Source organism: Oncorhynchus keta, chromosome 17 (genome assembly GCF_023373465.1).
Source record: "Oncorhynchus keta strain PuntledgeMale-10-30-2019 chromosome 17, Oket_V2, whole genome shotgun sequence".
Classification (NCBI taxonomy): domain Eukaryota; kingdom Metazoa; phylum Chordata; class Actinopteri; order Salmoniformes; family Salmonidae; genus Oncorhynchus; species Oncorhynchus keta.
The window spans coordinates 30,085,905-30,108,275 of NC_068437.1; the positions used below are offsets into that span (position 1 = coordinate 30,085,905).

General features: G+C 43.5%; 1 protein-coding gene and 1 long non-coding RNA gene across 4 annotated transcripts; one reads left to right on the forward strand and one right to left on the reverse strand.

The window, feature by feature from the left end:
- The first annotated feature begins 10 nt into the window (after positions 1 to 10).
- Positions 11 to 10,783, forward strand: LOC127908239 (uncharacterized). Of its 3 annotated transcripts, none has more exons than XR_008066438.1 (3): positions 11 to 10,000; positions 10,095 to 10,640; positions 10,688 to 10,783. It is a non-coding gene; the product is annotated as an uncharacterized LOC127908239 (long non-coding RNA). The 3 variants fall into 3 exon arrangements; XR_008066437.1 differs by having other exon boundaries at positions 12 to 10,000; positions 10,095 to 10,658; positions 10,706 to 10,760; XR_008066439.1 differs by having other exon boundaries at positions 12 to 10,000; positions 10,095 to 10,593; positions 10,688 to 10,750.
- Positions 10,709 to 22,308, reverse strand: LOC118396156 (inosine-5'-monophosphate dehydrogenase 1b-like). Its single transcript, XM_035790271.2, has 15 exons — positions 21,211 to 22,308; positions 16,402 to 16,500; positions 15,338 to 15,386; positions 14,504 to 14,605; positions 14,191 to 14,265; positions 13,794 to 14,000; positions 13,564 to 13,651; positions 13,268 to 13,467; positions 13,078 to 13,168; positions 12,664 to 12,759; positions 12,369 to 12,512; positions 12,091 to 12,235; positions 11,811 to 11,954; positions 11,619 to 11,702; positions 10,709 to 10,858 (listed from the first exon to the last, which is right to left on the reverse strand). The coding sequence occupies exons 1-15, from the start codon at positions 21,456 to 21,458 to the stop codon at positions 10,837 to 10,839; spliced, it is 1,794 nt and encodes a 597-aa protein (XP_035646164.1). The 5' UTR covers positions 21,459 to 22,308; the 3' UTR covers positions 10,709 to 10,836.
- Positions 22,309 to 22,371: the final 63 nt, after the last annotated feature.

A 22,371-nucleotide genomic window follows, 5' to 3' on the forward strand; every position in this document is an offset into this window, starting at 1 on the left:
AGACCAACTCTATACATTGTCATGAGCTTCAGGCCATATCACGTGGAGTTGTTTCAGTTGAACTTACAGTACCTGTCAAAAGATTGGACACAACTACTCATTCAAGGATTTTTCTTCATTTTTACTGATTTCTACATTGTAGAATAATAGTGACGACATCAAAACTATGAATTAACACATATGGAAACATGTGGTAACCAAAAAAACAAATTAAAATAGATTTTAGATTCCACCCTTTACCTTGATGACAGCTTTGCACACTCTTGGCACTATCCCAAACAGTTTCACCTGGAATATTTTTACAACAGTCTTGAAGGAGTTCCCACATATGCTGAGCACTTGTTAGCTGCTTTTCCTTCACTCTGCCATCCAACTCATCCCAAACCATCTCAATTGGATTGAGGTTGGGTGATTTTGGAGGCCAGGTCATCTGATGCAGTACTCCATTACTCTCCATTGACCTCTGTGAAGCATTTATTTGGGCTGAATTTCAGAGGATGGTACCTAATGAACTTATCCTCCGCAGCAGAGGTAACGCTGGGTCTTCCTTTCCTGTGGCGGTCCTCATGAGAGCCAGTTTCATCATAGCGCTTGATGTTTTTTTGCGACAGCACTTGAAGAAACTTTCAAAGTTCTTGAAATTTACCAGATTGACTGACCTTCATGTCTTAATCATTTTAGCTGTTCTTGCCATAATATGGACTTGGTCTTTTACCAAATGGGTCTATCTTCTGTATAACACAACTGATTGGCTCAAACGCATTAAGAAGGAAAGATATTCCACAAATGTACTTTTAACAAGGCACACCTGTTAATTGAAATGCATTCCAGGTTAGTACCTCATGAAGCTGGTTGAGAGAATGCCAAGAGTGTGCAAAGCTGTCATCGGAGAAAAGGTTGGCTAACACTTTTTTGGTTATTTCATAGTTATTTCGTAGTTTTGATGTCTTCACTATTATTCTACAATGAATGAAAATCACTTGAATAAGTAGGTGTGTACAAACTTTTCACTGGTACTGTATGTGTTGAAAATTCAACATAGTTTGACGTTTTTTTCAGTAGTCAGCAGCAATAGTTAAAAATAGAAATAGTAATGAATTCAATGTCTGTTCATCCAGCTACCACAGATGTAAATCTGTAGTGTAAGCCTTGAATGTGGTTTATGTTGCTATTAAACAGCCTAGGCTTGGGATAAGAATGAAAAATGGAGTGAGGAGAAAGGGGTGAAATAAGGAGAAAGAGAAAAAGGGAGAAAGGGAGAAAAGGAACGAGTGAGGGAGCAAGCATAACAAAGACCAAACTGTCCTCTGTTGGTGTGGAAAAAATATGCTGTCGCAATGTTAGTGATGACGTTATGGGCAGCAACTGATGTAATGATGTCATGTAATGTCAATCAGCTCATTGATCATGATAGGCCTACACAACATACATACACCAAATAAAGAGATCAGTAGATTAGTCAAATTCTTTATTCTGGTGGTACAGCTTGAGTGAATTAAAAGCCAGAGATTGAGATCACCAGGATAGAACAAAATAAATAACTCTAATAAAACATCTGATCAGCTTTTGTGCAACTTTCAGCACCCATGGTTCACTTCACACAAAGGTTAACACAACAGACAGAGTGGTTCTGTCATTGCTGGTGGTTGACTAACAACTGATAGTGGTCTACTGTTATAAACTAGCTGCAGGTCCTCTACAGGAAGAAGATTTATGAAATGGAAGATGGATAAACAACATTTCTTCACTCACTGCCACCAGGTACAGATGTAGAATCTTCATTTGAGCCAGTTTGCTATAGCAGGAAAATAATCCTGTATCAACAGAAATGTTGAATTATTAAGTGGATCACTGGAGGTTGGTGTGGTAATGGCTGGAGTAGAATAGGTGTGGAATGGTATCAAATACATCAAACATGGTTTCCATGTGTTTGATGCCATTCCTCCCCTCAGCAGCCTCCACTGATGTGGATTATAATTCAAATTTACATTTTTGAAGGGGTTGATACATTTTTTGTTGGGGCAAATCAAGTCTGACATTTTAAACTGGAAATTACAAACTTTAGAAGCCTTTTTCAAACTCAAATACACTACAAGCTTGCATTTCCTGCTGTGTAAGAACATTCTGAGCAACAAAATTGTGATCAAATGAAGATCCTACATCTGCAGTAGCAGTACATGCAGCCTGGTTAACAAGATAATTATAGAAAGACATCCAGGGGTGGTTTCCAGGACACACATTACATTGAGCATGATTAAGTCCATGCCTAGGCTTAGTCTGTGTTCAGGAAACCAGCCCTAGGTATATTACACGGTTTACAGTATTATATTGTGGGCTACATATATATTCCTTTTCTCAAATCCACTGAAATACTACAGTATATATTTACAAATACATCATATTATTAACAGTCTACTGATAAATTAAAGACTAGGCCAAAGTCACTGTACAAGTATGCTCTCATCAGATAACACATCACAAAACTTTACACAAAGACAAAACAGAATTTGGGTATCTACTTTCTATCTGTTTTGTTTGATTCCAAACTGATGAGAATCCAGTGAGAGCCTGATTACAGCAATATCCACAGTGTAGACCGGTGATGTAGTCAACACACTAAACCTCGAGTCAGAGTCGAGTCCAAAGTCCCTAGTGTTAAAGTCCTTTATACTTGAGTCAAGAGTTCCTTGGTAGTGCTAAAAGCTGTGGTCCAACCATTTAAAAATCTAAATTCTGTCACATTGTTGCACATTGTAAAGATATCTACATAATACAGCACTCTAATATTTGCTGTTGTAGCTACTTTGTTAAATCATGCAACAAAGAGATTACAAAGAGAAATCACTACTGATCGAGTCCGAGTCTTCACTGGTCGAGTCCGAGTCAAGTCATAAGTCATGAAAATCGTGACTCGAGTCCAAGTCAAGTCCAAGTCCTGGGACCTTATTTATCAATATTGCGGTAGAAATTATTATAAAATACTACTTACGAAGGGAATTTAGAATGTTTAATAAGCTAAGTGTATGTCGCACGTCACTAATTCACAGGGGAGGCATTTTAACAAAAACATTTTTTATCAAAATGTGTTTTTTGGCAGAAATGCCTTCTGGAATATGTGAACTAGCCTAGCTACAAAGCAAACGGAAAAGACATGCTGCCGTGAAATGTTTATCCATGTACACGGGTAAGAGTCTAGCTACATTTTCAGATATTATACATTTCTAATTTTGTCAGAAAGTCATTTTCATTGCAAGTTAAAGTGTACTGTTAGTTAGCTGGATCACTAGCTAACATAACGTGTATGATCTGTGTGGTAATATTATTAGGATCCTAGAAATCCATTTGCATTGCTAGTTGTAGCCCAATGTTAGCTAACTAGCTTTGAACCTAGTTTGTTTGCTTTAGCTACCTGCATATTCATACTCTAGAATTGTATGCATAGTGACAAGCTATGACAACCCATTTGTACTGTAGCTATGGGTTGGGAATATAGTTTATTGTTTAGCCAGGTAGCTACACGTCTAAACAAGACTCCCCTTAGCAAGAGAATGATTACTTGACCCATCAAGCTAGCCAGGTGTGTCTGAGGTTGATTATGGCCATTTATTGTATTTCAGGAACATGTGTACATGTATAGACAATAGTGACCCATACACATAACTAGATGTGGTTGGGGGTGGTTGTAGCATTTCTTTCACATGACCCATCAATGTAGACAAGTGTCTGGGTAAGCATCATCTAATTATAAATTATTTTTATCTGGACACTTTCAAAATCAGATTAGGGTATAGGCCAAAGAGTAGATAAAGTGGAAATTGTAAAGAGATGGGTGGGGCTAAGACTTAAGAGGGTGTGAATGATGCGGAATAGGTGTAGACAAAGAGCTCTCCAGTAGGTCTACCATGTATCAAAACATCCAAGGGCCCTTTCCTCAAAAGTGGGGTTACAAGTTTATAAACTTTCAAAGCAGTATTACTTTCCCATTGTTCCTCAACTGCAGTGTATGGCTGATATACCCTTTAGTAGCTCTGAGTCTCTACTTTATTCCAATTTAAAAGTATTTTATTTTTATTTTTATGTTGCTACTAGAACCGAATCAAGCCGGTGGTTCACATACGGTCAAAATAATCTCTTTAAAGCCTGTGGGGAATACACTAAGCCATACCATGACATATAACCTACAACAGGCAAACAAAAAAAGCTACGAAAAAAATATCATTTTCCGAGACTGAAATAGAGGTGCCTAGTGTCAGAGATTGAGTACAATCAAAATGTTTTACTTTGCTCACTCAGTTGTGGTTACCTGTACAAATTAAAACATAGCTAAAAAGAGAGGACCATTAGGACAATTCAAGTCACTTTAGCAATGGCAAATATACTTCAAATTAGTAGCTAGACAACTCACTAATATGCCATCCATCCTTAACAGCACCCTCCTGTAGGCATATACAGTGCCTTGCAAATGTATTCATCCCCTTTGGCATTTTTCCTATTTTGTTGCATTACAACCTGCAATTTAAATGGATATTTATTTGGATTTAATGTCATGGACATAAACAAAATAGTTCAAATAGGTGAATAGAAATTGAAAAAATTACTTGTTTAAAAAAATTCAACAACAACAAAAAATATGGAAAAGTGGTGCGTGCCAAAGTTGTGGAGACAAAGTTGTGGAGACAAAGTTGTGGAGACAAAGTTGTGGAGACAAAGTTGTGGAGACAAAGTTGTGGAGACAAAGTTGTGGAGAACAAAGTTGTGGAGACAAAGTTGTGGAGACAAAGTTGTGGAGAACAAAGTTGTGGAGACAAAGTTGTGGAGAACAAAGTTGTGGAGACAAAGTTGTGGAGACAAAGTTGTGGAGAACAAAGTTGTGGAGACAAAGTTGTGGAGACAAAGTTGTGGAGAACAAAGTTGTGGAGACAAAGTTGTGGAGACAAAGTTGTGGAGAACAAAGTTGTGGAGACAAAGTTGTGGAGAACAAAGTTGTGGAGAAGTACAGATCAGGGTTGGGTTATAAAAAAACATCAGAAACTTTGAACATCCCATGGAGCACCATTAAATCCTTTATAAAAAAATGGAAAGAATATGGCACCACAACAAACCTGCCAAGAGAGTGCCGCCCACCAAAAAATACAGACCAGGCAAGGAGGGCATTAATCAGAGGCAACAAAGAGACAAAGAGAAAAAGATAACTCTGAAGGAGCTGCAAAGCTCCACAGTGGAGATTGGAGTATCTGTCCATAGGACCACTTTAAGCCGTACACTCCACAGAGCTGGGCTTTACAGAAGAGTAGCCAGAAAAGAAGCCATTGCTTAACGAAAAACTAGCAAACGCGTTTGGTGTTCGCCAAAAGGTATGTGGGAGACTCCCCAAATATATGGAAGAAGGTACTCTGGACAGATGAGACTAAAATTGAGCTTTTTGGCCATCAAGGAAAACGCTATTTCTGGCGCAAACCCAACACCTCTCATCACCCTGAGAACACCATCCATGAAAAATATCCACACAGCATGATGCTGCCACCACCACGCTTCACTATGGAGATATTTTTCATCGTCAGGGACTGGGAAACTGGTCAGAATTGAAGGAATGATGGATGGCACTAAATACTGGGAAATTCTTGAGGTAAACCTGTTTCAGTCTTCCAGAGATTTGAGACTGGGACAGAGGTTCACCTTCCAGCAGGACAATGACCCTAAGCATACGACTAAAGTAACACTCAAATGGTTTAAGGGGAAACATTTACATGTCTTGGAATGGCCTAGCCAAAGCCCAGACCTCAATCCAATTGAGAATCTGTGGTATGACTTAAAGATTTATGTACACCAGCAGAACCCATCCAACTTGAAGGAGCTGGAGCAGTTATGCCTTGAAGAATGGGCAAAAATCCCAGTGGCTAGATGTGCCAAGCTTGTAGAGACATACCCCAAGAGACTTGCAGCTGTAATTGCTGCAAAAGGTGGTTCTACAAAGTATTGACTTTGGGGGGATGAATAGTTATGCATGCTCAAGTTCTGTTTGTTTCACAATAAAAAAATATTTTGCATCTTCAAAGTGGTAGGCATGTTGTGTAAATCAAATGATACCAACCCCTAAAAAAATCTATTTTAAATCTAGGTTGTAAGGCAACACAATAGGAAAAATGCCAAAGGGGGTGAATACTTTCGCAAGCAACTGTGCCGTCGCTGTTCTGCAGAATGAACGAGTTGTGCTTTCCACATGGCCACCACATTCAACAATCACCTGCAGATGAGTGGAAGCCTTTTCTGTTCACATGCTGGCTGAGGCTGCATAGTTTAACTCATTTTGGGATGGTTCTATTATGGCGATGTGGGGGCCATCCATTACTCCGTTCATATTTGGGAACGCTGATGGCAAAGAAACCCCTATTGACTTCAACTTGTTGTGCGATGGTGTATGGACATTTTATGTAACTGGTCGTTTTGCTGATGACTGCATCCAAAACCTAGGCTCATCAAGGGCTGTGAGATGCCGATCGGCAAGCTCACACTGAAAAGTTCCCGTTGGCAAAAACCAGAGGGTGGATAGCACTTGCATGTGCACCGGAATAGCATGTGTGTGTGCCTTTCTAAAGCAGGTCTTAAATAAAAATCCAATAAGATTGGTTTTGGGAAAAGATATCTGATGAGCCAATCTGTACTTTCTGCAAAAAGTCCCACCGATCTCTAAAAATGCACTCTCTGCAAAATGCAGCGTGTGCCGAAAGAGCAAGCTCAGCTAACTCTCGTTTGATTTCCCATCTGTCTTTTATAGTATTTCACCTGCACCTGACTGTAGCCTACTTTATATGAATTATTATCATAAACAGATGCTCTGACATGGTCCAATTATACAGTACCAGTCAAAAGTTTGGACACACCTACTCATTCAAGGGTTTTTCTTTATTTTGACTATTTTCTACATTGTTCAATAAGAGTGAAGACATCAAAACTATGAAATAACACATATGGAATCACATAGCAACCCAAAGTGTTAAACAAATCAAAAACATTTTATATTCTCCAAAGTAGCCACCCTTTGCACTGATGACAGCTTTGCACACACTTGGCATTCTCTCAACCAGCATCACGAGGAATGCTTTTCCAACAGTCTTGAAGGAGTTTCCACATATGCTGAGCACTTGTTGGCTGCTTTTTCTTCACTCTGCTGTCCAACTCATCCCAAACCATCTCAATTTGTTTGAGGTTAGTGATCGTGGAGGCCAGGTCATCTGATGCAGCACTCCATCACTCTCCTTGATCTAATTTTTTTACCTTTATTTTACTAGGCAAGTCAGTTAAGAACAAATTCTTATTTTCAATGACGGCCTAGTGGGTTAACTGCCTGTTCAGGGTGTGTTTGGGTCATTGTCCTGTTGAAAAACAAATGATAGTCCCACTAAGTCCAAACCAGATGGGATGGCGTATCATTGCAGAATGTGGTATCCATATTGGTTCAAAAAAATCAGTGTAACCAGCAAAGCACCCCCTCACCACCTCCCACTGCTTCACAGTGGGAACCACACACGTGGAGATCATCTGTTCACCTACTCTGTGTCTCACAAAGACACAGCGGTTGGAAGCAAACATCTGACATTTGGACTCATCAGACCAAAGGACAGATTTCTACCGGGCTAATGTGCATTGCTCGTGTTTCTTGGCCCAAGCAAGTCTCTTCTTCATATTGGGGTCATTTAGTAGTGATTTCTTTGCAGCAATTTGACCATGGTGACCTGATTCACGCACGTTTCCTCTGAACAGTTGATGTTGAGATGTGTCTGTTACTTGAGCTCTGTGAAGCATTGATTTGGGCTGCAATCTGAGTTGCAGTTAACTCTAATGAACTTGTCCTTGTCTCTCCTGCAGAGGTAACTGCAGCAGAGGTCTTCCTTTCCTGTGGTGGTCCTCATGAAATCCAGTTTCATCATAGTGCTTGATGGTTTTTCCGTATTGACAGATTTTCCGTATTGACAGATTTTCCGTATTGACAGATTTTTCATATTGACAGATGTTCCGTATTGACAGATTTTCTTAAAGTAATGAGAGGCTGTTTCCCTTTGTTATTTGAGCTGTTCTTGCCCTAATATGTACTTGGTCTTTTACCAAATAGGGCTATCTTCTGTATACCACCCCTACCTTGTCACAACACAACAGACTGTCTCAAACGCATTAAGGAAAGAAATTACACAAATTAACAAGGCCCACCCGTTAATTGAAATTCATTCCAGGTCACTACCTCATGAAGCTGGTTGAGAGAATGCCAAGAGTGTGCAAAGCTGTCATCAGTGCAAAGGGTGGCTACCTTGAAGAATATAACATGTATTTTGATTTGTTTAACACTTTTTTGCTTACTACATGATTCCATGTGTTATTTCATAGTTCTGATGTCTTTACTGTTATTCTACAATGTAGAAAATTATACAAATAAAGATTCACAATGGAATACAATTAAATCAAAGAATGATTTAATTATTACTCAACACACAATTTCACACATTTTCAACATACAGAATATTATCCCCATTCTATGCTTGACAAGCAGTTCCCTTATTCCGCCACTTTGCACTGTGCCTATGCATTGTTATGGCTGTGCATAAATGTATGCACACTCTCAAGCAAAGTTCATAGTGATAAATCTCACACTTTGCATGGAAATCATCCCACACATTGTTTACCCACAGATTTGATCAAATGAGGCCCCCGGACTCTAGTACTACAACACTGGTATAGCCTCCATGTGCAGTCTTAAGGCGCTGTGGTTATCCCTGATTTAAGGCTAGCGCATACCTTATAGCTTATCCTAGCTTTGGTCCTCTCTACAGTAGAGCCACAAGACAGACCTCTAGGCTATTCCATACAGTAAAAAACAATACTGTACCTCCAAACCAGTGGAGGCTGCTGAGGGGAGGACTGCTCATAATAATGACTGGAACAGAGCGAATAGAATCAAACACATGGAAACCATGCTTGATGTATTTGATACCATTCTGCTCCAGCCATTACCAAGAGGCCGTCCTCCCCAAGCAAGGTGCCAACTGTGCTCCAAACACATCTGAGACCTAGGACCATGATCAACCAGAACTGGTTTAAAGAGTTACAGGGTACATAAAACAAGGATTATTATGTTTAAACAGTCTCTCCCAGGACACAGTAGTCACAGTTCTACATTAGCTACATACATATAAAAAATGGTCAAAGACTCCAGCCACCCTAGTCATAGACTGTTCTCTCTGCTACCACACGGCAAGCGGTACCGGAGCGCCAAGTCTAGGTCCAAGAGGCTTCTAAACAGCTTCTACCCCCAAGCCAGAAGACTCCTGAACATCTAGTCAAATGGCAACCCAGACTATTTGCATTCCCCCCTCCACACAACTGCCACTCTCTGTTGTCATCTATGCATAGTCACTTTAATTAACTCTACCTACATGTACACACTACCTCAACTAACCGGTGCTCCCGCACATTGACTCTGTATCGACACCCCCCTGTATATATTGTTATTTTTAATGCTGCTCTTTAACTACTTGTTACTTGTATCTCTTATGCGTACTTTTTGAAACTGTACTGTTGGTTAGGGGCTCATATGTAAGCATTTCACTGTAAGGTCTAACTACACCTGTTGTATTTGGCGCATGTGACTAATACAATTTTATTTGATTTATACAGCCCGATGGCTCTGTGCCATAACCCAATACATCTGACCATTGAAGCTTAGTCCCTAGTCCCTGTGGTTTATGTCATAACATCAATTAAGTCATAGGTCAGAGGTGACTCTTTGGTCTCTCAAAAGCATCTTACACAACACAGAGAAAGAGTAGGTAGAGGTAGACAAGAGGAGAGGAGTCCACGGGTCTTCCCTTGTATAGCCAAAGGTTATCTAATGGTTTAACTGAGTAGTAGCTATGGTTAGGTCAGATGTGGTAACTTGGGTGGAGGTTGAGTAGTGGTTGTAGGTAGGTCAGATGTGGTAACTTGGGTGGAGGTTGAGTAATGGTTGTAGGTAGGCCAGATGTGGTAACTTAGGTGGAGGTTGAGTAATGGTTGTAGGTAGGTCAGATGTGGTAACTTGGGTGGAGGTTGGGTAATGGTTGTAGGTAGGTCAGATGTGGTAACTTGGGTGGAGGTTGAGTAATGGTTGTAGGTAGGTCAGATGTGGTAACTTGGGTGGAGGTTGAGTAATGGTTGTAGGTAGGTCAGATGTGGTAACTTGGGTGGAGGTTGGGTAATGGTTGTAGGTAGGTCAGATGTGGTAACTTGGGTGGAGGTTGAGTAATGGTTGTAGGTAGGTCAGATGTGGTAACTTGGGTGGAGGTTGAGTAATGGTTGTAGGTAGGTCAGATGTGGTAACTTGGGTGGAGGTTGGGTAATGGTTGTAGGTAGGTCAGATGTGGTAACTTGGGTGGAGGTTGAGTAGTGGTTGTAGGTAGGTCAGATGTGGTAACTTGGGTGGAGGTTGAGTAATGGTTGTAGGTAGGTCAGATGTGGTAACTTGGGTGGAGGTTGAGTAATGGTTGTAGGTAGGTCAGATGTGGTAACTTGGGTGGAGGTTGGGTAATGGTTGTAGGTAGGTCAGATGTGGTAACTTGGGTGGAGGTTGAGTAATGGTTGTAGGTAGGTCAGATGTGGTAACTTGGGTGGAGGTTGGGTAATGGTTGTAGGTAGGTCAGATGTGGTAATTTGGGTGGAGGTTGAGTAGTGGTTGTAGGTAGGTCAGATGTGGTAACTTGGGTGGAGGTTGAGTAGTGGTTGTAGGTAGGTCACATGTATCCATTGTGCCTGGTGGCTGCTGGTGAGGGTACACTGGGCGCTGCTCGTGAGCTCACTCTCCCTCCTCCCTCAGTATAGCCGCTTCTCATAACTACAGGAAGACAACACACAGAGACAACTGTCAGGAATACAAGTCAAGCTTAATTGAAACTCATATTACACTACATAAACTACATTGAGGGTTTTAAGAAATTGGTAGGGCTTTAAAAAAAGTAATGACCTTGATTTTTGGGTCTTCCTGAAAACAAAAAGGGACCAACAGAGAAAATTGTAGTAGGAAAAGAGTTAGAGTTGTGAGCACAGGGAGAATGTACTTACATGGCACAAAAGAATATCTATGATGAGAGCATGAGTCAGAGAAAGAGAGAAGACAGACATTGTGATGTTTTGCTTGCTTCAGTGCTACTGTTTAGGTCAGGGGTAGGCAATTCTATCCACAAATGGTCAGAGTAGGTGCAGGATTCTGCTCCAGCTAAAGCCGTGACACATCCACAACAATAAATCAACGAATCATAGTCAAAAGTGAATTACTTGCATCTGCTGTTACTGCTTTGGCTGGAGCGAAAGCCTGCACCCACAATTCACCTCGTATGGTATAACTGCCAATCTCCGGTTTAAGTAGCAACTCCTAAACAACATATAGTAAAGGAGATATGGACGCCACTGGTGAGAACAAACACACCCACTCACACACTACCACCCAGGCCAGAGATAAAGGACATCGGACACAGAACATGGGACATAACAGGACAGGTTAGTCGATCACAGAGGAGAGTAAGCACAGGATCTACAACGAATACCACAGGACAGGATGTGTAAACGATGCGAGAGCCAGGCAGGGGCAGACTTACGAGTGGAGCCCGTGTACTCCCCCCTCAACCTGAGCTGACATGGTCCTCTTCTCAAACTTCAGCTCCCCAGAGTACATCATGGACCTGGAATAACATACAACAATACAATTATATCACAACAATGGAACAGAGAGACACAGATCATATCAAAGTGGAATACAATAACACTATCTAACATCTGTTCAGACTTACCGCAGTATGCAGAGGCTCTTGGCTCCGATGTCTTGGCAGCCATGTTGTATGCCAGCGATGAGGTAGGGGGCAAACTTATGGATAGAACCTTTATCCTGAACCGACCCTGACACACCCTGAGCCACCTTCACCTTGTCCCCCTCACTGTCGAGATAAACACACAATCACAGTATCCCTATCACTGCAAATAGATAACACACACACACCTTCTCCTCCTCACACCTCTGGCCTTTGCCCTATTACTGGAAATACACAAGACACACCGTGTCTCTCTCTCTACCTGAAGTAGCGTTTCTGGCTGCTGCTGTTCTTCTCCATGGCGTCCAGGGAGCCCATCCCGCGGTACTTCTTCAGCCGCACGCCATCTGAGAAGAAATACTCCCCCGGGGCCTCTGTGGTTGCTGCGAGCAATGACCCCATCATCACTGAAGGCATAGAAGTCAGAGGTGGAAGGAGGTGAATGTTAGACCATTGATAGTATGGTGTACATTTTCCTGTTTGTGGGAAAAGGCTAATTATAATGCTTGGTGGGTTCAACACACACACACAAATACACACCTGTGGATGCCCCAAGTGCGAGAGCTTTTACCACATGTCCAACGGTCTGGATGCCTCCATCTGCAATGACGGGCACACCGAAGCGCCTGGCGTACTCTGCCACCTTGTACACTGATGTGCCCTGGGGACGCCCACACGCCATCACTGGCACACAATACAAACATAACACAAAGCAACATGTCAGCAACGTGTCAGCAATTTGACAACAAATAGTTTGTCTTTTTAACTAAACATTTGTACAAACTGTACACTCTCCTCCCTCCTCATTTGCTGTTCCTCCCCGGTCTCTCGTTACCTTCCTGGGTGATGCAGATGGAGCCGCAGCCCATCCCCACCCTCAGAGCGTCCACACCCGCATCAATCAGATTCTTAGCCTGGGCTGCAGTCACCACTACACACACACACACACACACACACACACACACACACACACACACACACACACACACACACACACACACACACACACACACACACACACACACACACACACACACACACACACACACACACACACACACACACACACACACACACACACACACACACACACACACACACACACACACACACACACACACACAGAGGGAGACAGAGATACAGAGATACACATAGAGAATGTAAATTGAGGATGGGGAAGAAAGAAAGAAAGAAAATGTGTGAGATTAAAATGAAAGAGACATTGCTAGAGAAGGTAGAGGAAACTCACCGTTTCCTCCCACCACCTGTAGTTCAGGGTATTTCTGTTTGATGTAGTTGATCATGTTGATCTGATAGACAGAGTTCCCCTGGGAGGAGTCCTACATGGTAAACAGACAGGGGTTAGAGAGGAGAGGAACCCAAAGATAAGACAAGTAACCAAAAATACAATATAAACAACTCAACTTCCCCAGACCCACCAGCACTACCACGTCAACCCCAGCCTGCATCAGCAGGTCCAGTCTGCATTTGTCCTCCTCTCTGGTTCCGATGGCCGCTCCACACAGCAGCTGTTTCCTGGAGTCTTTAGAGGCAAGTGGGTAGTCTCGGTTCTTCTTCAAGTCTGTCCTGGCGATGATGGCAACTAGCTCATCACTGTCATTCACTATGGGCAGTTTACCTGAGAGAGACAGAAGTTCCAAACAAAGATTGATCTTTTGCCATGTCCTCTCTAAAGTGTCACTACAGGAAATGTTGTGTCACTACCATACAGTACCTTTCTTGCTGCGCTGCAGGATGTCGTTGGCCTCTTTCAGTGTGACGCCAGCTGGTGCAACCACTAAATCTTCCCTCTTTGTCATAGCCTGCAAGAATCAGCCATTCATGTAAACCTCACAGGAATAGTATTCAATTATTCAAGAAATAGACTCATCCAGTTTACAATGTGTTTTGATAGTATATTGTCAATATTGGACGTGTACAAACAAACATGTCATCCCAACACACCTCTTCCAGGGGTCTGTCATGGTCTTTCTCTGAGAGGAAGTCAATGTCTCGGGAGGTGACGATGCCCACCAGCTTGCTGCCCATCTTGCCCGTCTCGGTGACAGGGATGCCAGAGAAGCCGTGGCGGACCTTGGCTTTGAATACGTCTCCCACTGTGTGGCGAGGACTCATCACCACTGGGTCTGTGATGAAACCCTGCTCAAATTTCTGACCACAAATAAATAAACATCATTCAGCGAATGTACATTTGTATTTATTAAAACAGCAAGTTTAAGTGTATTCATGTACTGTTACATTGTCAAATGACGTTGTGACATGAGACTTTATACTGTTGATGTAACGATCTATCAATATACTGTATATCATCATGTTGTCCCACCGCTAGCCACCATCTTACCTTAACCAAGCGGACCTCGTTGGCCTGGAACTCTGGAGTACAGTTATGGTGCATGATCCCGATCCCGCCCATGAGCTATAACAAACAGAGCACTGACCAATCAGGGTTTGCCAAACAATCCAATCAGACTTCAATATGTGTCAACCAGAGTCCATGTATTACAAGACATATTTTATTTTTATTTATGGAAATAGATAAAAACTCATTACCACAGTCAAAAATACCACTAGTAAATTAAGTTTTATAACAGATTTGTGGTCTTGTCTTATTGCTGTTGGCTGGCTGAGGAGATGAGGAGTGGCTCTATACTCACAGCCATAGCAATGGCCATGGAGGACTCAGTGACTGTATCCATGGGAGATGAGATGATAGGAGTCTTCAGGGTGATCTTCCTGGTCAGAGCTGAGGTCAGGTCCTAGAAACAGGAAGTAGAGGAGGAAATAGATAATTATCATCACATTACAGTGATCTGAGAAGAAAAACTTAACTACATAAATAATGACACCCTGTCACCAAATACCTGTGACTGGAAGGAAAGACCAATCTGAACATGCAACACCCCCTCATTGCCATTAGGTGGCAGCATGGACATCAGCTGTCCCTGCTCAGTCCTGTATGTACAGTCATGTACAACAGGAGACATACCCTTCTGCCAGTAGAGAACAAAGAAGCTAAAAACACCAGCACCTGTAGCCTACTAAAGCAATTACCCTGTTGCTATTCTCAGTGTTGTTGTGGAGTGAAGTGGTCTGGCTGGCTATGTAACAGCCGAGAGTGTGTGTGTGTGTGTGTGTGTGTGTGTGTGTGTGTGTGTGTGTGTGTGTGTGTGTGTGTGTGTGTGTGTGTGTGTGTGTGTGTGTGTGTGTGTGTGTGTGTGTGTGTGTGTGTGTGTGTGTGTACACACGTTATTCAACAGAGAGGAACATAAAGCAGCCTCCTGTTCTCCTCAGGGAGGCAGAGAGGACCACATGAGAGGAGTGGCTGCACACACACACACAGGGCTATACTGGGCTGTGTATGTATGGGTACGACATCATATGCCAGAAAACAGCAATGGAGTTGACTAAAGCAGTAGCATGGCTATGATACTGTAGCTTCTGTTGTTAATTAGCAAATAAAAGGTTAAGCAAACACACTGGATACTCACCACTTCATCAGAAATAAAGTCTATGAAACCAGGCAGAATCAGGAAATCACTGTAGAGGGAGTAGAGGGACAAAAAACGAATTAACAGAGAGAATATTGTGTGGTCTACGAATACTGACATATCATGTTGTCCTGAAAGATGGATACACATCATTCTGCCAAACAGTGAGGGACCTGTTGTGTGAACACTTCCCATGCCTTGTGTCCCAGCACCAGTCCCTTGACCCCTGCCCAGCACAGAGTCACATCCCTACACCCTCAACCACTTTGCATATCACACACTCTCACACAGACTGGAAATAAAGCCTTTTTCTAATCCTCCCACTGTTCTAGATGTGAGGATATGATGTTCTCTCTGTGTAAATCTCCATTAGGACTGATAACACAAGCCTAATATACTCATTCTAATTTGAAAATAAAATATTCCTCTTATGTAAGGCTGCATAATGATGATTATTCTACTGGTCTGGTCTCACCATATCATCACAGCAGTCAATGAATGTTTTTACTCTGTCAGTATCACACTAACACTTATAACGTCTTACTGAACGAAAGGTCGAAGTGGGTCTCTGCTGAGAGAGGATTTGTTATATCTATGATACATTAGTGTGGTCATTAAGATAATACACCAACAGCAGGGTAGCCTAGTGGTTAGAGCACTAGACTAGTAACCGGAAGGTTGCAAGTTCAAACCCCCGAGCCGACAAGGTACAAATCTGTCGTTCTGCCCCTGAACAGGCATAACCCACTGTTCCTAGGCCGTCATTGAAAATAAGAATTTGTTCTTAACTGACTTGCCTGGTTAAATAAAGTTTAAAAAATATCCGTACATATTCAGCCATCTATGAAATGTTTCAAATTTAGGTGGAGGAGCACATGTCTACTAGTATCAGAACAAGGACTACTACATATCATACTAATTTGAGTGTCCCGGATGTACTGTATGTTTACTATGCTGATCTATGAGACCAGGCTGAGTCATACACTTTCAATTGGAAGAATTTCAATCAAGATCATTGGAAATGCACCTCTCTAAGTCTGGTAGAATGTATAAAAAAATCTTACTTATATGTGAGTCCATCCCCGATTGAGAAGAGCTGCTGAGCCGTCAGTCCATCTTCAGGCACGTACCCTGTCCCTCCACTGATCAGGTAGTCGGCCATGCTGGAACACACACATGCAGTATATATACAGTACATGTGTGTATATATAAACTCAGCAAAAAAAGAAACGTCCTCTCACTGTCAACTGCATTTATTTTCAGAAAACTTAACATATTTGTATGAACATAAGATTCAACAACTGACACATAAATTGAACAAGTTCCACAGACATGTGACAAACAGAAATGGAATAATGTGTCCCTGAACAAAGGAGGGGGGTCAAAATTAATAGTCAGTATCTGGTGTGGCCACCAGCTGCATTAAGTACTGCAGTGCATCTCCTCCTCATGGACTGCACCAGATTTGCCAGTTCTTGCTGTGAGATGTTACCCCACTCTTCCACCAAGGAACCTGCAAGTTTGCGGACATTTCTGGGGGTAATGGCCCTAGCCCTCACCCTCTGATCCAACAGGTCCCAGACATGCTCAATGGGATTGAGATCCGGGCTCTTCGCTGGCCATGGCAGAACACTGACATTCCTGTCTTGCAGGAAATCACGCACAGAACGAGTAGTATGGCTGGTGGCATTGTCATGCTGGAGGCTCATGTCAGGATGAGCCTGCAGGAAGGGTACCACATGAGGGAGGATGTCTTGCCTGTAATGCACAGCGTTGAGATTGCCAGCAATGACAACAAGCTCAGACCGAGGATGCTGTGACACACCGCCCCAGACCATGACGGACCCTCCACCTCCAAATCGATTTTTCTCCAGAGTACAGGCCTCGGTGTAACGCTCATTCCTTCAACGATAAACGATCTGACCATCACCCCTGATGAGACAAAAGCGTGACTCGTCAGTGAAGAGCACCTTTTGCCAGTCCTGTCTGGTCCAGCGACGGTGGGTTTGTGCCCATAGGCGACGTTGTTGCCGGTGATGTCTGCCTTACAACAGGCCTACAAGCCCTCAGTTCAGCCTCTCTCAGCCTATTGCGGACAGTCTGAGCACTGATGCAGGGCTTGTGCGTTCCTGGTGTAACTCGGGCAGTTGTTGTTGCCATCCTGTACCTGTCCCGCAGGTGTGATATTCAGATGTACCGAAGCTGTGCAGGTGTTGTTGCACATGGTCTGCCACTGCGAGGACGATCAGCTGTCCGTCCTGTCTCCCTGTAGCGCTGTCCTAGGGGTCTCGCAGTACGGACATTGCCATTTATTGCCCTGGTCACATCTGCAGTCCTCATGCCTCCTTGCAGCATGCCTAAGGCACATTCACGCAGATGAGCAGGGACCCTGGGCATCTTTCTTTTGGTGTTTTTCAGTAGAGTCAGTAGAAAGGCCTCTTTAGTGTCCTAAGTTTTCATAACTGTGACCTTAATTGCCTACCGTCTGTAAGCTGTTAGTGTCTTAACAATCGTTCCACAGGTGCATGTTCATTCATTATTTATGGTTCATTGAACAAGCATGGGTGATACAGTGTTTAAACCCTTTACAATGAAGATCTGTGAAGTTATTTGCATTTTTACGAATTATCTTTGAAAGACAGGGTCCTGAAAAAGGGACGTTTCTTTTTTTGCTGAGTTTATATATCACACACAGTGAATTCGGGAAGTATTCAGACACCTTGACTTTTTCCGTATTTTGTTACCTAAATTTATTAAATTGGTTTTTTTCACCTCAATCTACACACAATACCCCATAATGACAAAGCAAAAACATTTTTAGAAATTATTGCCCATTTCTTTTTTTTTTATGAAATTACATTTACATAAGTAGTTACTCAGTACTTTGTTGAAGCACCTTCGGCAGCAATTACAGCATCGAGTCTTCTTGGATATGACGCTACAAGTTTGGCACACCTGTATTTGGGGAGTTTCTCCTATTCTTCTCTGCAGATCCACTCAAGCTCTGTAAATTTGGATGAGGATTGCCGCTGCACAACTATTTTCAAGTCTCTCCAGATGTTTGATCGGGTTCAAGTCCGGGCTCTGGCTGGGCTACTCAAGGACATTCAGAGACTTGTCCCGAAGCCACTCCTGCGTTGTCTTAGCTGTATGCTTTGGGTCGTTGTCCTGTTGGAAGGTAAACCTTCATCCCAGTCAGAGGTCCTGAGCAGGTTTTTCACCACTTTGCTCCTTTCATCTTTCCCTCGATACTGACTAGTCTGCCAGTCTGCAACTGACACCTCCCTCTGCAACTGGATCCTGGACTTCCTGACAGGCCGTCCCCAGGTGGTGAGGGTAGGTAGCAACACATCTGCCATGCTGATCCTCAACACTGGAGCTCCCCATGGGTGCATGCTCAGTCCCCTCCTGTACTCCCTGTTCACCCACGACTGCATGGCCAGGCACGACTCCAACACCTTCATTAAGTTTGCTGACGACGCAACAGAAAAGGCTTCTCAACAGTTTTTACCCACAAGCCATAAGACTCCTGAACAGGTAACCAAATGGTTACCCGGACTATTTGCATTGTGGGCCCCGCCCCCCAAACCCTATTTTACACTGCTGCTACTCTCTGTTTATCATATATGCATAGTCACTTTAACTATACATTAATGTACATACTACCTCAATTGGCCCGAACAACCAGTGCTCCCGCACATTGGCTAACCGGGATATCTGCATTGTGTCCCACCACCCGTCAACCCCTCCTTTTACACTACTGCTACTCTCTATTCATCATATATGCATAGTCACTTTAACCATACCCACATGTACATACTACATCAATAAGCTTGACTAACCGGTGTCTGTATATAGCCTTGCTACTGTTATTTTCAAATGTCTTTGTACTGTTCTTTTTCTTCACTTACCTACACACACACACCTTTTTTTCGCACTAATGGTTAGAGCCTGTAAGTAAGAATTTCACTGTAAGGTCTACACCTATTGTATTTGGCGCAAGTGACAAATAAAATTTGATTTGAAAAACATCACCACAGCATGATGCTGCCACCACCATGCTTCACTGTAGGGATTGTGCCAGGCTTCCTTCAGATGTGACGCTTGGCATTCAGACCAAAGAGTTCAATCTTGGTTTCATCAGACCAGAGAACCTTGTTTCTCATGGTCTGAGAGTCCTTTAGGTGCCTTTTGGCAAACTCCAAGCGGGCTGTCATGTGCCTTTTACTGAGGAGTGGCTTCCGTCTGGCCACTCTACTATAAAGTCCTGATTGGTGGAGTGCTGCAGAGAGGGTTGAGCTTCTGGAAGGTTCTCCCATCTCCACATAGGACTTCTGGAGCCCTGTCAGAGTGACCTTCAGGTCCTTGGTCACCTCCCTGACTAAGGCCCCTCTCTTCCCGATTGCTCCGTTTTGCCGGGCGACCAGCTATATAAAGAGTCTTGGTGGTTCCAAACTTCTTCCATTTAAGAATGATGGAGGTCACTGTGTTTTTGGGGACCATCATTCTTTTGGTACTCCTCCCCAAACAATCAGAAAGGGGATTCATCAGAGAAAATTACTTTACCCCAGTCCTCAGCAGTCCAATCCCTGTAACTTTTGCAGAATATCAGTCTGTCCCTGATGTTTTTCCTGGAGAGAAGTGGCTTCTTTGCTGCCCTTCTTGACACCAGGCCATCCTCCAAAAGTCTTCACCTCACTGTGCGTGCAGATGCACTCACACCTGCCTGCTGCCATTCCTGAGCAAGCTCTCTACTGGTGGTGCCCCGATCCCGCAGCGGAATCAACTTTAGGAGACGGTCCTGGCGCTTGCTGGACTTTCTTGGGCGCCCTGAAGCCTTCTTCACAGCAATTGATCCGCTCTCCTTGAAGTTCTTGATGATCAGATAAATGGTTGATTTAGGTGCAATCTTACTGGCAGCAATATCCTTGCCTGTGAAGCCCCTTTTGTGTAAAGTAATGACGACGGCACGTGTTTCCTTGCAGGTAACCATGGTTGACAGAGGAAGAACAATGATTCCAAGCACCACCCTCCTTTGAAGCTTCCAGTCTGTTATTCGAACTCAATCAGCATGACAGAGTGATCTCCAGCCTTGTCCTCGTCAACACTCACTCTTGTGTTAACAAGAGAATCACTGACATGATGTCAGCTGGTCCTTTTGTGGCAGGGCTGAAATGCAGTGGAAATGTTTTGGGGGGATTCAGTTCATTTGCATGGCAAAGAGGGACTTTGCAATTAATTGCAATTCATCTGATCACTCTTCATAACATTCTGGAGTATATACACATTGCCATCACACAAACTGAGGCAGCAGACTTTGTGAAAATGTATATTTGTGTCATTCTCAAAACTTTTGGCCATGACTGTACTGTACTGTACGTAGTTGTCTTTCTACAGCCCCTAATGATATGAATGGATAGGGGATAACATCAAAACAACACTAATTTACCTTCAGTGTGGTTGTTTACCTTTCAATTAGATAAATAGCTTGGCTCTGTAATCTGGAAATGTTGATGAACCTACAGACTCTATAACCCTGTCAACGGAAAGTCTTTCACTCTGTGTGACGGTCAAGCAGCAGGTAAGAGGCTTTAGTTACGTCACTGTCTCCTGATAGCAGATAACTGGGATTTATAAAGCTCACTGACAACGTCAATGACAACACCTTGACTGGCAGATGGATGTTTGGTAGTTCATTAATGTAGATGAAAGCCAGTAATTCACTAGGCCAGTGGGGTCTGGCACCTGGGACCGAGCTAGGGCCTAGTTGTTGACTGATGGTTAGAGCAATTGGAGTTTAGATGATGACGAATGGTATAGGCGGACTAGTTTTGTTTGTTACCTGTGTGTGTGCGCGTGTGTGTCTGGCTCACCTTTCAGGTTCGTATCCGGCTTGGATGCGTGTGGCATTGTATCTCTGCGCGGCAGTCTCGTGCCCGTGGCCGTGAGGGTTGGTGTGCGTGTAGGCTCCACGAGGGTTGGAGTTGGGGTGTGTGTGTTCCCCTTCACGGGGCGAGAGGCGCGGCCTGGCAGGCTCAGTGTCACCAACTATACGGCGGTAGTCGATCTGGTAGGTGTCTTGCTCAAGCTCACCAAACCGGTCGTAGCCTTGACCCTCCATCTCTGAGAAATCCAGGGCTAAGGCCTCCACGGTCGTCGTCTCTCACACACAGACCTGACTGACTCCTTTCACACACACACACTCATGCACACAACCTGACTTACCTCTCACACACATACACAACCAATGCCTCTGACACACTTGAGGCCTCTATCAAGTATCACATGCACATTCAATGCCTTACAATTACAATGCCTCATTCACACACATCTGGCATATCACGGACACCTGCACACCCAACGCCACTAGAACAGACTTCCCCAGAGTGTGTTCTTTCTCTAACACACTGCTTACATGAGTGGTCTGTGTCCATTCACTGCCACAGTCGTTATCAGAAACACACAGACACACTGTCTCACAACTGTGTCAATTAAATAGCCCTCCTCTAAATCCTCCTGTCACTGTCTTTGGGGTGTTCTCCTGTCTCTCTGCAGATACAGTCTATGGGAGATAAGGCCTAAAAGTGGGAGCTCTGGTGGTCCTGAGACTGATGTACAGAAAGATGGAGAACTACCTCTCTCTTCGTTAGACAGAAGTAGGGAGGGTGGGTCACGCTGCAGGCTCAGGAGTCCTCTGAGGAGGATACAGTTGCAGTGAGCTGAAATCCTAGGTCCTGGGTGAGGCTGAGTGAGTGTCCCCTGGATGTCCTCCGGTCAGGCAGGGTGGTGAGTCCCAAAGGGGAGAGGGAGCTGGGAGGGTAGATCAGCCCCCCTAAGGCCTGGAGAGCTTTGGAAGCTGAGCTAGTGGAAATGTGAGAGCAGTTTGTTCCTGAGACGACCAGACTATTTTTCCTCCTCTCCTGGCTTAGCTCTGTTTGTGACAGTTGTAGACGTCAGTCCTACAAAGAGGATTGGAGGAATTAAAGCAGGAGGGGCAACTGGCTGGAGGGAGAGATGAGAGAGGGAGTGAGAGT

Bases quoted from the DNA above. Each gene is read 5' to 3' on its own strand.
- LOC118396156 (XM_035790271.2), bottom strand. From the start codon at position 21,458: ATGGAGGGTCAAGGCTACGACCGGTTTGGTGAGCTTGAGCAAGACACC. The intron at 14,606-15,337 runs GTGAGTATCCAG...TCCTGTTTCTAG, and splicing joins ACTTTATTTCTGATGAAGTG to GACCTGACCTCAGCTCTGAC. The intron at 13,652-13,793 runs GTGTGTTGGGAT...TGATTCTTGCAG, and splicing joins ATGACAGACCCCTGGAAGAG to GCTATGACAAAGAGGGAAGA.